We start from the raw sequence: 15,242 nt of genomic DNA on the forward strand, positions 1-15,242 counted from the left end.
TATGCGCAAATAGCTGTTAATATTGGGACAGAACCATGAGTGTACATCAGTACCAGACAGCAGAAAAAACCAAAAACAGCGCTCCAACTCTCAGATGCTTTATGAATACGAGCCCTAAATGAAATTTACCACAGTTCAAATAATCCTGGCGTTCTGGTTAGCTGGTGCCGCTAGGGGGAGTGTCAAAGATGCTGCAACAGTCGCGGAGAGTCTGTTCATGGGGGCATTTGTTCATTCGTTGTGGGAGGAGTGAAAAAGAACCAAGCTGTCAGAAACTGGAGGACTTTTAACTACACACAGACAACAATAAATTCATACAACGACATTACACGCAGGTAAGAATAATTTTAACGTGCCATGCCCGACAGCACGTCATATCCAGAATGACAGCTGGTGAGAATCGTTTTTACTGCAACCAGAGATTAATATAACGTTAGCTAACTGGCTAGCATGCAGAATTGTTTAGCTATGCAGCTAACACTAAGCTGGCTAGGGTCGCTTATTGTGATGACATTTTGAACATGGTAGCCTAGCCAGGCTAGTTAGCTGGCTACACAATATCATGTCACCCCAGAGGGATAAGCAGTTTTGATTCACTCTCAGCTGGAAATGAATACGGAGGGCCTGTTGTAGATGTAGTGGGCTAGCTATAAGAATTGTCTAAAGATAACATCTGCTAACTAGGTTAACTTGGTTTGCAGCTACGTTATCTCTTTAGCCTGTGCCTTGTAGTTTAGGACTTAGCCTATTTTGTGGCTATTGTGTGTCTGCGTGTATCTAGAGGAGGTGTCTCGTTTAGCAACAAAAAAAAAAAAAAACACAGCTAGCATGCTAGCAGTTGCTGCTGAAGTGACAGATAGCTAGCCAAGTTGATTCGTGGTGTTGACCGTGCATGAGGGATAACGTTACTGATTACAGTGTCACTGTCACTGTCATCATCAGTACATAACAGAAATGCTAACTTCAAAGGGTAATAATGCAATAACATGTTGGATATTCGGGAAACCCGGTGTGTATAATTGTTAATTCGATGTATCGTCGGTTGGACATTTTTGTGACTTGCAATTTTGAGTCTCCCATCTGCACAGCCTCGAGCTAACATTGTGGTGTTGGATAGCCAGTTTACGTTAAAATAAAGCAAAACAATAACGTTAGGGAGACCGGCCATATATTCTCCTAAATTATTATGATATGTGTTATGAAGGAAACGGTTCACAATGGTCAGCTATCTCGCTTAATGTGCTGTATTTTGGAACAATGATAGAAATGATTTGGCCTAGCTACCTGCATCTGAATATTTGGTAATTCGAGTTTTTTCGCATTCGAAAATGTGAACATTTTCTATTGCATTTCCATGGGTCCAGGTGAAAATCGATATATTAGCATGTCCTATCTTTTTGGAAAAAATACCTGATGAAATTCAATATGTTGCAATATATATATAATGCAAGCGTCTCAAACGTTACCAAAATATTATGCAAATATGACCGGATTTAGAGTGGGGCTATATCATTGTATGTACATGTATGTTTCGTTTGCGGCCGTGGTCGCAGCAGTAAAGGGGAAACGTACTTCCGCAACTGACTCCATAAAATACATTAAAACGCAAAGGATACGAACAGAATAAGGCCCACAAACGTTTTATAAGAGACCACAGATAACTCCACCCTTGCCTATCAATGCCTTTTCAACATTTGTTGAACGCGCAGGAAAACTTTGCACGGGACACGTTCTTTGTTGGGCGGAGTCTATGACGTGGTTGTGACTAACCTCAACATTTTCATGTGGAGTCCTGTCATATCAAAACAACCAGTCAGGCTAGCACAGCTGAAACAAGTATTTGCGGACTTAGTTTTATTTTAACGTTATTTGTACTTTTCATTATACACGGCTTATTTGCTCCAGTAAATATAAAATATTTTTTCAAAATATGTGTTTTTCTGTCATTATATACAAACACAAGACAAGTTAAGTTACATGAAAAAGAAACTAATTCCTTAGAAGGAAGTGGTTGGTGTTAGTTAAACCACTGAGGAAAAACTCCAACTCAACTCAAGACACACACACACACACACACGCACACGCACACGCACACGCACACGCACACAGACACACACACACACACACACACACACACACAAAGGCAATCACATTTCTAAAGCATGAAGCATGAGATGAGTGAGAATAAGTGAACTTCTTACCATAAACAGACCAGACCCCATATTTATATATTTATGAAATACTTTAGTTGTTACTTGTAGCAATTGAGAGATTTAACATTTCTTTGCATATATTAAAGGTATTGTTGCTATTTTGTTGTCAAGGCATTCTCTTTTTTTGAGAAATTGAAAACATTTTTAAGTATGAATCTATTTCAAGCACAGGGTAGGCAACAATTGTTTGAAATTGTTTGACATTTCTTGAGCCTGTATTTTGCTAATCATACGGGTTGATTTGACAGTATAATTTGCTGTCATAAAAACATTGTGACATAGTGGCAGAGTTTTTAACAATGTTTCTTTTGCTAGAATGAAAAAGAAAAACATTTCAGCTTCACTTCTGATTTATGGCAAACAAGAAAATCAAAGCTAAACAGATTTGCACTAAGGCGTCGTACTTGTCATAGCAAACAATTAAACTGCAGCTCCTGGCAGTTAGAAAGCTCTTGGTGTGAATGAAACTACAGGGAAGAAAACCAGCAGAAAAGATCTGTGTGGTGTGATCGCTCAGTGGAATGAGTATCTGCCTTTTCTCATAGCCTTAGGCTATATTTTACATGATAATAGAAGTTGTACAATCACTTATATTCTGCATAGTATTCTGAGAACAGCAGTGCTGCATTTGTAGTTATAGCATAGCCAAAATTAGACTATAATAATAATAATAATAATAATAATAATAATAATAATAATAATAATAATAATAATAATAATAATAATAAGGTTACAAATAGAGCACAGAGAAAAGTTTAGTGTAGTCTAAACTTTTCTGGTTGGTTTTGGAATTTGGGATCATATGGTTTATATGTAGTTTCTGCTTTGGGATTGTATGATTCATGTTACCGAGCAAACACCCATTATAAGAATATGGCCTTGGAAATCTCCCATGGTGCTGTGCAGTATGACTACAGCTGTGACGAGATGGGCGGGGCTGAGCGGGTGAAATGCAGCGCTGATGAGGTCTTTGAGTGCCTCTGTTGTCCCCTCGTGTGATGTCACTGCATCTGTCATCAGTCCAGTCTTGCACTGCATCACACTGAGTCGGTTTTTTGGGAATGTTTTTTTTTTTTCCCCCCCAAAAAAATTCTAAGTCAGTATTGTACAACTCCATGGCTTTCAGTTACCAGTAGTGATTGTGACATCAGCGTTAGAATGTTCAATTAAGAGCATTATAATCACATATTTGTCATTTTATTTTTTCAATAGACATGCTCTTTTTATAATAAGGTAAATGTAAACTTGAATGTAAAGTTGGTTGCTTTACTGTCAGTTAGTTGGTTTAGTGTGTTTGCCTCAGGCTGTTGCCTGCTGAAGAAGTTAGAGAATTATAGCATCTTAAACCCTTACCAGTCTAAACTTATGACCATTATTGTCAGGGTTAACAAGTTAGTTGGCAAGCTTTGGGTACATAGGATAAATCAGGCACAGGTTTATTATTATTATTATTGCAGAAGAATATGATGAAGAATAATACATCAATAATGATGTAATAATACTAGCACATTAATAGTACAATAAATACTGCTAGTATTATTACATAATTATTGCTGTAAATTAAATTTCTACGCCGCCTATGTGTATTGACTATATTGTGATGCTTGCCTGACACCTAGTGGCCATTTGGAAACACTACACTGTTGTCCGTCATTATATAAATTCATTTCTTTTGAAAAACAAAAAAAAGTTGTTATTATTTTTGTAGAGTCCCCTGTCACACACAGTGAACGTACACACAGCTCACACATAACGCACACACACAGAGCACAGCCACACACATACAGCGCACACATAGTGCACACACAGCGTACATATAGCGCAAATACAGGGGCCCGAGTACTGAGCTTCCTGTCCCTACAGGGGCCCGGTACGGAGCCACGATGGCGGAAGCAGAGGCGGCCAGCCCTGCCAATCCCTCCTGCAAGATCATGACCTTTCGGCCCACCATGGAGGAGTTCAGAGACTTCAACCAGTACCTGGTGTACATGGAGTCCCAGGGGGCTCACAGGGCCGGGCTCGCCAAGGTACGGGTCTGCTCCTCCCCTCTCTCTGTCTGCTCTCTCTCTCTCCCTCCCTCTCTCTGTCTGCTCTCTCTCTCCCCCTCCCTCTCTCTGTCTGCTCTCTCTCTCCCCCTCCCTCTCTCTGTCTGCTCTCTCTCTCCCCCCCGTCTGCTCTCTCTCTCTCTGTCTCTCTCTCTCTCTCTCTCTCCCCTGTCTCTCTGTCTCTCTCTCTCTGTCTGCTCTCTCTCTCCCCCTCCCCCTCTCTCTGTCTGCTCTCTCTCTTTCCCTCCCTCTCTCTGTCTGCTCTCTCTCTCCCCCTCCCTCTCTCTGTCTGCTCTCTCTCTCCCCCTCCCTCTCTCTGTCTGCTCTCTCTCTCTCCCTCCCTCTCTCTGTCTGCTCTCTCTCTCTCCCTCCCTCTCTCTGTCTGCTCTCTCTCTCCCTCTCTCTCTCCCTGTCTGCTCTCTCTCTCCCCCTCCCTCTCTCTGTCCCTGTCTCTTTGTCTCTCTTTCCCTCTCACACAACAGTCTTTGGTAATTTCAAGTGGAGATAAATGTTGAATTTTCCATCCATTCATTATCTATACCTGCTTATCCTGGGCAGGCTCACGGGGGTTGCTGGAGCCTATCCCAGCGTAAATGTTAAATTAGCAATGAAGAAATGGAAAAGCAACTTTCTGGAAGTTTTCACCTGAGTTTAAGGGTTGTGTAGTGTGGAGCTGGACTGGACTGGAAGTGATCTGGGTTTGGGTTTGGTTTTGGGTTTGATGTCCTCTCTCCTCCCCCCCAGGTCATCCCGCCCAAGGGCTGGCGGCCGAGGCGTAGCTATGACGACATCGACGAGCTGGTGATCAACGCGCCCATCCAGCAGATGGTGGCGGGGCAGTCGGGCCTCTTCACCCAGTACAACATCCAGAAGAAACCGCTGAGCGTGCAGGAGTTCCGCAGGCTGGCCAACAGCGACCAGTGAGCGCCCTGTACTCTCAGATACATATACACACATGTACACACATACATATACACATATACACATATACACACATACACACATATACACACATACACATACATATACACACATACACACGTACATATACACACATATACATATACACACATACATACACACGTATACGCATACACACATGCACACATATACACACACACACATACGCATCAATATACACACACACACACACACCTACACACACTTATACACTCATACACAAACATATTCACACATATTTTCACGTACATGCACACACACACACACACACATGCACACATACATACACACAGAGACATGCACACATACACACACAACTACACACACACACACACATACACACACGCATGCACATACACACTCACACACACATGTACCCAGGCACACGCACACACACACACACACACACACATATGCACACATACACACGCACACAAACACACGTACCCAGGTACACACAAACACACACACACACACACACACACACACACACACACACAGTTAATTCTGCATAACTGCTTGTCAGCCCCCTCATGAATCAGAACTCGGCTGTGATGTTTCCTGACTGAGAATCTTCCCTTATTCTCGTGTGCTCTAACGCTCGCAGGTACTGCACCCCCCGGTACCTCAATTATGAAGACCTGGAGAGAAAGTACTGGAAAAACCTGACCTTCGTGTCCCCTATCTACGGAGCAGATGTGAATGGCAGCTTGTACGATGAGGTCAGACGCACAGCATTAGTCATCAGGACCGCGGTCCCTCCTACCGGCCTGTGTGTGTGTGTGTGTGTGTGTGCGTGCGTGCGTGTGGGCTGTGTGTGTGTGTGTGTGTGTGTGTGTGTGTTTTCAGTGTTTAGTGGTGCATCACACCCTGCACGCAGCTTCTGTGTTAAGTGCCCTATTATTCTGTGTTACCTTTGATTCCATGGTACACACAGGTTTTAATGCAGGTTCTATGGAAGCATAATGTGAACATTAAGGAAATGTGGAGCAGATTCTGGGCATGGCTTTGCTCCCCTACCAGTGAAGTCACTGGGTAAAATCTGTCGCCTTCTGGCACTGCCTTTGGAATATCGCATGGCTTGTTTTACACTGATATCTACAGCAACATTCCTTTATAAAGTCAAAAGGGAATGTTACCAAAATGTCCTGGTTTTCAATCCTGTGCCCTTCCCAGCATGCTCAGTCCTTGTGAGGACCTGAAAAGGAAAGCCTATTTTAAGTCAGCAGCTGACTTGTACTATAGTGAGATGTCACTACCTGCTTTACATATCCAGGAAAGTTTTTTTTTACAGTAATTAGAGTTGAAATAAAACTTCTAACATTACAAATGATACAAACACGTCTGACCAGTCACTATTCTGAACTGCCTTTACCCACAGGAATCTGTGTTGATTGCCAGTTGTGTATGACGGCAAAAAGTTCTCTTCTGTAGATGATCGTTCGCACTTTATTGTTATAGTTGTTATATATACTGTTATTGTTATAGTTATGGTTATCGTTCCTGGAGGAAATGGGCCTCAATAATCTGATGTGATGTCACTCGAGCTAATGAAGTGAAGTTGTGCATGGTGTAGAAATGGCCTGTAATCGTATCAGTGCTGTTCTGAACTCCCTGATGTGTCTCTCTCTCAGGGGATAGAGGAGTGGAACATCGGCCACCTGAACTCCATCCTGGACGTCATCGAGGAAGACTGCGGCGTGTCCATCCAGGGGGTCAACACCCCGTACCTGTACTTCGGGATGTGGAAGACCAGCTTCTCCTGGCACACCGAGGACATGGACCTCTACAGCATCAACTACCTCCACTTCGGAGAGCCCAAGTCCTGGTGAGACCCCGTTCCCCTCCTCTTTCATCAGGTGAAACAAAATCAGCCTCTGCGTTTGGTTGCGTTTATTTCTGAAATGGTACAAGTTTGGCGAAACGGTGGCGGTAAAATTTTTAAACGTCTCCCTCACCTCTACCGTTTTCGGACACGTCGACTTCAGCTTTGATTTCTGACCGAGGCTGATTTTCTTTGCGTACGAACGCCGCGATAATGAGTAATTAACCTCAGTTTGGATCGGTGGGAGGAAGTTGAAAGGTGCTCAGTAATTCGCACTACGGTTTTCCCCTACACAACCCCTGCATGCTCATAGATTGTTGTTGCACCACAAAAGGAAACAGAACCTCACTTCTGTTCCTGTTTACTCATTTGAGGGCTCGCTGTGCTGTCTTAGCCATTTTCAGAACATTCTGACAGTCTGTCTCATTTCATTTCTTGGTGAAGTTTTGTGTACTTCTGAAAAACTTGGCCCTCTCACCCCCCTCCCCACCTCCCCCCCAAACGTACTTTATAGTCACTGATAATCCTCTCTTTTAAGTGACAGCTCAGCTTTGCGTTGGAACCTGTAATTGTCCTACCTGAATAGGAAGGAGACGAAGCAAATGATGTTGGTATTGGTCAACAGATGGTCTAATCCTACAGCTAATTAAGTGACTAAACACTCGACAGCGAAAGGTCCCCTGATGAAGCGGTGACTCGGGGATGCTGGGTAATTTATGGGCGGCGCGAGGTCCCCCCCCCCGCGCCCCCGGCTGTCAGGACGGGGTGAGGTGCGGGCGGGAGCCGCAGACGGTTTGCTCCCAGGGGGGCGCCCCTCCCGCCCCTCCCGCCCGTCCTGAAGGTGACGGTGAAAATAAACACGTTCTCCTCCCCCCCCTCGTCTGAGCTGAGCTGCCTGCAGCCATTAGCAGAAGAATGAGAGAGAGAAATATAACAGAGCGATGCTGCACCTTAGAGAGCTTCAGGAACACTACCTGTGAGAACATGACCTGCAGGAACACTACCTGTGTGAGCCTACCTGTGTGAACACTGCCTGTGAGAACATGACCTGCAGGAACACTACCTGTGAGAACACTACCTGCAGGAACACTACCTGTGTGAGCCTACCTGTGTGAACACTGCCTGTGAGAACATGACCTGCAGAAACACTACCTGTGTGAGCCTACCTGTGTGAACACTGCCTGTGAGAACATGACCTGCAGGAACACTACCTGTGAGAACACTACCTGCAGGAACACTACCTGTGTGAGCCTACCTGTGTGAACACTGCCTGTGAGAACATGACCTGCAGGAACACTACCTGTGTGAGCCTACCTGTGTGAGCACTACCTGTGTGAGCCTACCTGTGTGAACACTACCTGTGTGAACACTGCCTGTGAGAACATGACCTGCAGGAACACTACCTGTGAGAACATGACCTGCAGGAACACTACCTGTGAGAACATGACCTGCAGGAACACTACCTGTGTGAACATGACCTGCAGGAACACCACCTGTGTGAACACTGCCTGTGAGAACATGACCTGCAGGAACACTACCTGTGAGAACATGACCTGCAGGAACACTACCTGTGAGAACATGACCTGCAGGAACACTACCTGTGTGAACATGACCTGCAGGAACACTACCTGTGAGAACATGACCTGCAGGAACACTACCTGTGAGAACATGACCTGCAGGAACACTACCTGTGAGAACATGACCTGCAGGAACACCACCTGTGAGAACATGACCTGCAGGAACACCACCTGTGAGAACATGACCTGCAGGAACACTACCTGTGTGAACATGACCTGCAGGAACACTACCTGTGTGAGCCTACCTGTGTGAACACTACCTGTGAGAACATGACCTGCAGGAACACCATCTGTGTGAACACTACCTGTGTGAGCCTACCTGTGTGAACACTACCTGTGAGAACATGACCTGCAGGAACACTACCTGTGTGAGCCTACCTGTGTGAACACTACCTGTGAGAACATGACCTGCAGGAACACCACCTGTGTGAACACTACCTGTGTGAGCACTACCTGTGTGAACACTACCTGTGAGAACATGAGCTGCAGGAACACTACCTGTGTGAACACTACCTGTGTGAACACTATCTGTGAGAACATGACCTGCAGGAACACCACCTGTGTGAATACTACCTGTGTGAGCACTACCTGTGTGAACACTACCTGTGAGAACATGACCTGCAGGAACACTACCTGTGTGAACACTACCTGTGAGAACATGACTTGCAGGAACACTACCTGTGTGAACACTACCTGTGAGAACATGACCTGCAGGAACACTACCTGTGTGAACACTACCTGTGTGAGCACTACCTGTGAGAACATGACCTGCAGGAACACTACCTGTGTGAACACTACCTGTGAGAACATGACCTGCAGGAACACTACCTGTGTGAACACTACCTGTGTGAGCACTACCTGTGTGAACGCTGCCTGTGAGAACATGACCTGCAGGAACACCACCTGTGTGAGCCTACCTGTGTGGACCCTACCTGAGTGAACTTATCTGTGTAAACCGTACCTGAGTGAATACTAACTGAGTGAATACTGACTTTGTGAACCCAGATATCTATGGTTATGTTTCCTTATTCAACTAAAATAAGGTTTTAAAAGTTATTTTGCTTCATTAAATCTCTATTGCTTGATAGTAAAGTTATTAATTGTGCGTGCAAATTGGAGTTATACCAGGGAATCCGTAACAGAGTTTAATATGAAAAGGAGCCACTTGTTGTATGGTTTAACCTTTAATACTGAGTAAATCAGCGCTAAACCACTGTGAGCGCGCACATAAAGGCATCCTCGAGCCGCGCGTTTGATCCCATCCAGGAAGTCTCCCGTAAGGAGGCGGAGCTTAAGCCCCCCGATTCAGAGCGGAAGCCTCTCCGGGCCGGACGCCCCGTCGCAGATAAGCGCCAAATTCCCTCAGAAACGCCGCCGTAAGACGCTACGGGAGGGCGGGGGGGGGGGTGGGGGGGCGGGGAAGCGGGGAAGCGAACGCGTTTTCAGCGGCTTTAGGAGCCCTCTGTAAAGATAACCTGGCGCTAAGCTGCAGGTGTATTAATGTGATTCTGGGCGAGCTCTAAGCCCACGTTTAATACCTGCGCTGAGGAACAAAAGCTAGATTGAGGGCGCGGCTTATTTTTAGATATTGCCGGGACTATCTGATCAGGTGGCGGAGACCACCGTGAATCACTGTGACTTTCCGCGGCGATAAGAGTAATTGGGTTAACGCGGAAAAAGGTGGGAGGTGTCGGCACCTCGTTGCAAAAGAAAGCCCGAATCCCTTAACCTTTGTGAGGTCGTCCACATCTGACACGGGCGGGGAAGGGATTTAATCAGCACTGCTGCGCTTCCTTTGCTGATATTTTAGCTGGCCGCAAGAGGATTACCAACAGACTCTGTTTATTTATCTTTTATTTATATTATTATATATTTTTTTCTTTGAGCTGGCTTCGCCTCCTGAAGTTCAGTGCGGCCACACCGCGGACAGAAAAAACATAAAGCTGCTGTTCCCCGTTTTGGTCTCCAGGGGGCAGCAGAGGTCCTCATTTCTCTCCCGCCCACGGTGGCGGGGGGAACACACCAATTTCTCGCCGAGGTGGGGTGCACCCATCCGCCCAGAACTATCAAAGAATCCATATCCAGGTTAAATATATTAGTCACAGCGAAATAAATTCCGTCTCCGGATAAGTGGCTCTCTGCTTGGATCGAGCCGGCCCCCCGATCCGAGCGATCTCTCTCCCGTTATTTATTTCCGTTATAACGGCTGCGGCCTCTCTCTCCCGTTATTTATTTCCGTTATAACGGCTGCGGCCTCTCTCAGCCTCGGCCCGTGCAGCTAATCATGTATAATTAGCGCTCAGACGCTGCGTTTATATGCACAGATAGGATATCGATCCCCGCGCCGCTCTGTCCGCGGCGGCCCTGTCGGACCGCGGCTCGGCGCTCAAGTTGGCGGAAATGGCGGAATTCTCCCTTTCCCTCGTCTTCCTCCTCCTCCTCGGGTCCCCGCTAATCTTTTTTGTTTCCTTTCACACTCGGACGAAAACCTCTGTGAGGAAATAAAAAAGGGCTCGGATGCTTTGGCGGCTTTGGCGCGGCTGGCCGGATTTCCCGCCATCCGCAGGCGCCCAGCCGCCGCGGGGGAGGACGAGAGAGGGAGGGAGGGGAGAGGCTTTCGCCTTTCTCTTTTTTTTTAACGTTGTTGAGCATCGAGGCTTCCGGAACGTTCTTCACGCGCGGCTTTCCTTGATGCGGCGTGTTCCCGCGGCGACGCCGAAGGGGTGCGACGGCTTCCGTTGCGTCCCGGCGATGAAAGCGCCCGTCCGCGTTCGCCCCGTCTCGTCGGGACGTCTTCCGGAGGCAGGCGAGCGGAACTCGGGGGGGGGGGGGGTTTTATTTGATCCCCGCGGCGGTGTGCGGGGGTTCTGGGTGACGCACAAATGGAACCTGGAGATGATTCATTGTGGGGGCGTCCTATTTTTACCTGCTTGCCGTGGCGTTGGGTACCCTGCCCGCTCCCATCCTGCTGCCACCCCCCACCCCCGTGTGTCATACACTCACCCCCCCCACCCCCCACCCCTTCCCCCCGCGTGTCATGCACTCCCCCCCCCCCACCCCTTCCCCCCGTGTGTCATGCGACCCCCCCCTCCCCCCACCTGTCCGTGTGTCTGCCCCCGTCAGGCTGTCTGTCTGTCTGGCTGTCAGGCAGCTCCTCCTCTGCAGCTGGCCACCCCTCATTAGAGCCCATCATGTGGCCGGGCTGTTCTGTCAGAGAGAGGCCCTCGCTCTCTCTGCCCCCACCGGCTCTCCTCCCTCCCCCTCCATCTCCCACTGCTCTTTTCATCCCCCGCTCACTCCTTCCTTCACTCCTCCTCTCCACCTGTGGCTCGCTCTTCTTACTTGTTTCTCCTCTGCCATTGTTTCCTTCCCTCTCCTATTCTTATAATCTCTCTGTCTTTCTCTCTGTTTCCCTGCTTTTTTCTCTGTACCTCTGTCTCTCGCATGCTCTGTCTCATTTGCACACACTCACACCTACGTACGCAAACACACGTACACACACAAACACACACACACACTCTCTCTCTCTCACTCTCTCTCTCTCTGTCTCTCTCTCTCTCTCTCTCTCTTTGATGCTGTGGACCTGCAGAGCAGTATTTATATATCTGGAGCACAGGATTCCTCCCACTCCACTCTGCTCCCAATCACTCCGCTCTCCTCCCACTCCACACTGCTCCCAATAGCTGTGCGGTCCTGACAAACACTAGGAACCAGGTCCTCACAAGAGCTCCAAACAAGACCGCGAACATGTTGAGCCGCCGTTCACTGTTCACCACTGTGTGTTTTAAGCATGAATACCGATTGGTTGGACAAGTGAGTGAGTTGTTTGTTTTTTCTTCAATGCTAGTTGTACTGCCTGCCCCTGCTTGGAGATTTTCCCATGTGTTGTTAGTGCTGACGCACAGTAAGCTTTGCCAGCTTTTCTAGGCGTTTGTGTGCTCCTGTGAAATCTCCAATGTAAGGTGCTCCTAAGAAGAAGTTTGGTTCGCTCAAACAATTTATCTATCTCTGTACTTATTGTATGGGCCAGCATACTATTTTTGGCTGTTGTTGTTTTTGTTGTCGTACCCTCCCACCGCTAGAGGGCAGCCTTGTGTTGCATCTTAACCCCAACATTTTGTCTGCTGTCCCCCAAACACTATGGCACATTTGCACCACTAATAATTGCATCTCTAATTTGCCGTTGTGGAAGGAAATTATTCTAATCACAGGTGTAAGAAATGGGGGTCGTGCATGCTACATCAAGCTAAGCAAGCTCCTATTTAAAAATAATGTCAAGCAAAAGCACTGTTTTATTATTTTATTTTCCTCTTGTGAGACGATGTTTGGCTGAACTGTCGGCACGGCTATCGGATTAATTGCGGTGTCGCCTCTCGCCGAAAATTTGAATCGAAAGGGTTCCTCTCGGCACGGTGAAAACCATTTCCTTCGAGAACGGGTCGGTCAGTTATTCCGCCATTTTCCACTGGTAGGTTAATGCCGTTTCAGAAAAGGTGTGTTGCTGCCCCACCCAAATAAAACACAAGGATTAGAGAGAGGGATGATTTTTTTTTTAAATGCAGGTAACCAACCGCCTCGTGATTAGCAGCTGTGGCGTCGACTTTATTCCGGCGAGACTTTGAGAAAAATGTTTAATTCACCGTTTGAAGCGTTTAATCCCCCCGAATGCAGAAAACAAACTGTGTTCCGCGCGCAATCTTTCCTGCTCTCGGAAGGTCAGGGGGGCCAGCGTCTTAGCCCTTTGACCTCGGCTGGTGGATTCGAAACGGCGGGGCTAATCTGATAAGGGAAGCTCATTATTCTGAACCCCCCGCCCCCCCCATCCCCCTTACAGCACGGGAACCCGGTCTCCCCAAAGAGGGGCTCCTGAGAGGGGATTTCTGGGATTGAGGAGTCAGATTAGTGGGATATTGCCTGGAGTTTATTCCTCAGAAAAAAAACGGCAGTCCTTCCCCAGAGCCTCTGCGGCGCTGCTGACAGGTTTAAGTGGCAGATTGGACTCTCTGTTTGTACACGCGGCTTAGGGCGGATTTCTCCTGGAGGCGCGCAGAGTGCCAGAGAGCGCCTTTTCGGAGAGGGACCACCCCCCCCCCCCCCCGCCTCTGTCGGGGGAGGGTTTCGTGTTCCGCGCAGCGAGGCCATGGGGAATCTTCCCTCTTTATCTCGGGAGATTTTGTTCTGGACGTTGTTGTGCAGTGTCAGTGGGAAGAAGCCCTGAACTCCGCAGAGACCCATTCCACAGCGGGCTCTGCTAGTGTGTGCGTTTGCGTGTGTGTATGTGTGTGTGTGTCCATGTGTTTGTGTGTGTGCGTGTGTGTGTACATGAGTGTGTGTGCGTGTGTGCATGCTTGTACGTGCGTGTGTTGATGCGTGTGTGTATGTGTGCATTTGTGTATGCGTGTACATTCATTACCGTATCTCTCACTAACCCTTACACTAGTAAACCCCTCTCATTCTTTAAGGTATCTCTCACTAACCCTAACACTAGTAAGCCCCTCTCATTCATAGAGGGGTTCGACGTCGTCCCTCGTAGCCGTTGGTTACGGGGGCCGCGTAGCGACAGCGACGGTAAGGAGAGGCAGGACATCGCGTCCGAGCCGCGGTGGTTCTCTACGGGAGCCAGGCGTGTCTCCCTGGAAACGCTTCCCCAGCGCTCACCAGTCAGTGCCGGGTCCAGGCGAAACGCTTCCCCAGCGCTCACCAGTCAGTGCCGGGTCCAGGCGAAACGCTTCCCCAGCGCTCACCAGTCAGTGCCGGGTCCAGGTGAAACGCTTCCCCAGCGCTCACCAGTCAGTGCCGGGTCCAGGCGAAACGCTTCCCCAGCGCTCACCAGTCAGTGCCGGGTCCAGGTGAAACGCTTCCCCAGCGCTCACCAGTCAGAGCCGGGTCCAGGCGAAACGCTTCCCCAGCGCTCACCAGTCAGTGCCGGGTCCAGGCGAAACGCTTCCCCAGCGCTCACCAGTCAGTGCCGGGTCCAGGCGAAACGCGGGCTCCTGGCTAATAGTTTTGGGAGAGGGAGCTGGAGGAAGCAGAAGATGGCGTGGGACGGTCCCGGCTTGAAGTTTCTAAATCGATAGTCGTGGGTCGATTCAAGCCGACCGCTCTGTGTGTTTGAGGAAGAAAAGTCTGCAAACGCACCTCTCCTCTGTTGTTACAGAAGTTTTAATAAATTATAACTTTTTTTTGCTGTTTTTCTCATTTGCATAAAATTCGACTACAGAAGTGAATTATCTGGGCGAGGGAGCGGGATCGCCGCGGCGACGGCAATCTTCCCGTTATCGCGGGCGGGTGGCGGACTCGGCTTCCTTCTCGAGGGCCCGCGGCGACGTTGCCGCCCGGTGAACGGCGCCCCCCCCCCCCCCCTTTATCTGCGCGTCTCGGGAAGCAGGCGCGGTCGTATCTGCCAGCGCGCATCAGTAATGAAATCCTTCTTCATGCTTAGCTTTTGTTGTCGCGATACCGCTGAAGTATCCTTCACGGTGACAGATTCACAATGGAACACCCTGTTCGTCTTTTATTTATTTCTTTATTCATTTATTTATTTATTTGTTTGGTTCAGGCTTCATAGCTCGAGTGTGGTGACGGAGGCGCGCTTTGAATGAGTTTTTCGTTTTGTGACCGT

At 48.1% G+C, this 15,242-nt stretch overlaps 1 protein-coding gene across 5 annotated transcripts in view; it reads left to right on the forward strand.

Annotated features, from left to right (window-relative positions):
• The first annotated feature begins 203 nt into the window (after nt 1-203).
• LOC118231574 (lysine-specific demethylase 4C-like) overlaps nt 204-15,242 on the forward strand; it is a 133,016-nt gene continuing 117,977 nt past the window's right edge. For all 5 annotated transcript variants that reach the window (XM_035425503.1, XM_035425505.1, XM_035425504.1 and 2 more), the window contains exons 1-5: nt 204-335; nt 4,077-4,240; nt 5,003-5,178; nt 5,826-5,940; nt 6,853-7,046. In XM_035425503.1, the coding sequence (XP_035281394.1) occupies nt 4,097-4,240; nt 5,003-5,178; nt 5,826-5,940; nt 6,853-7,046 (629 nt within the window). In that variant the 5' untranslated portion in view covers nt 204-335; nt 4,077-4,096. The remainder of the gene's footprint in view (nt 336-4,076; nt 4,241-5,002; nt 5,179-5,825; nt 5,941-6,852; nt 7,047-15,242) is intronic.

Source organism: Anguilla anguilla, chromosome 7 (assembly GCF_013347855.1).
Source record: "Anguilla anguilla isolate fAngAng1 chromosome 7, fAngAng1.pri, whole genome shotgun sequence".
In the NCBI taxonomy this organism is placed as follows: domain Eukaryota; kingdom Metazoa; phylum Chordata; class Actinopteri; order Anguilliformes; family Anguillidae; genus Anguilla; species Anguilla anguilla.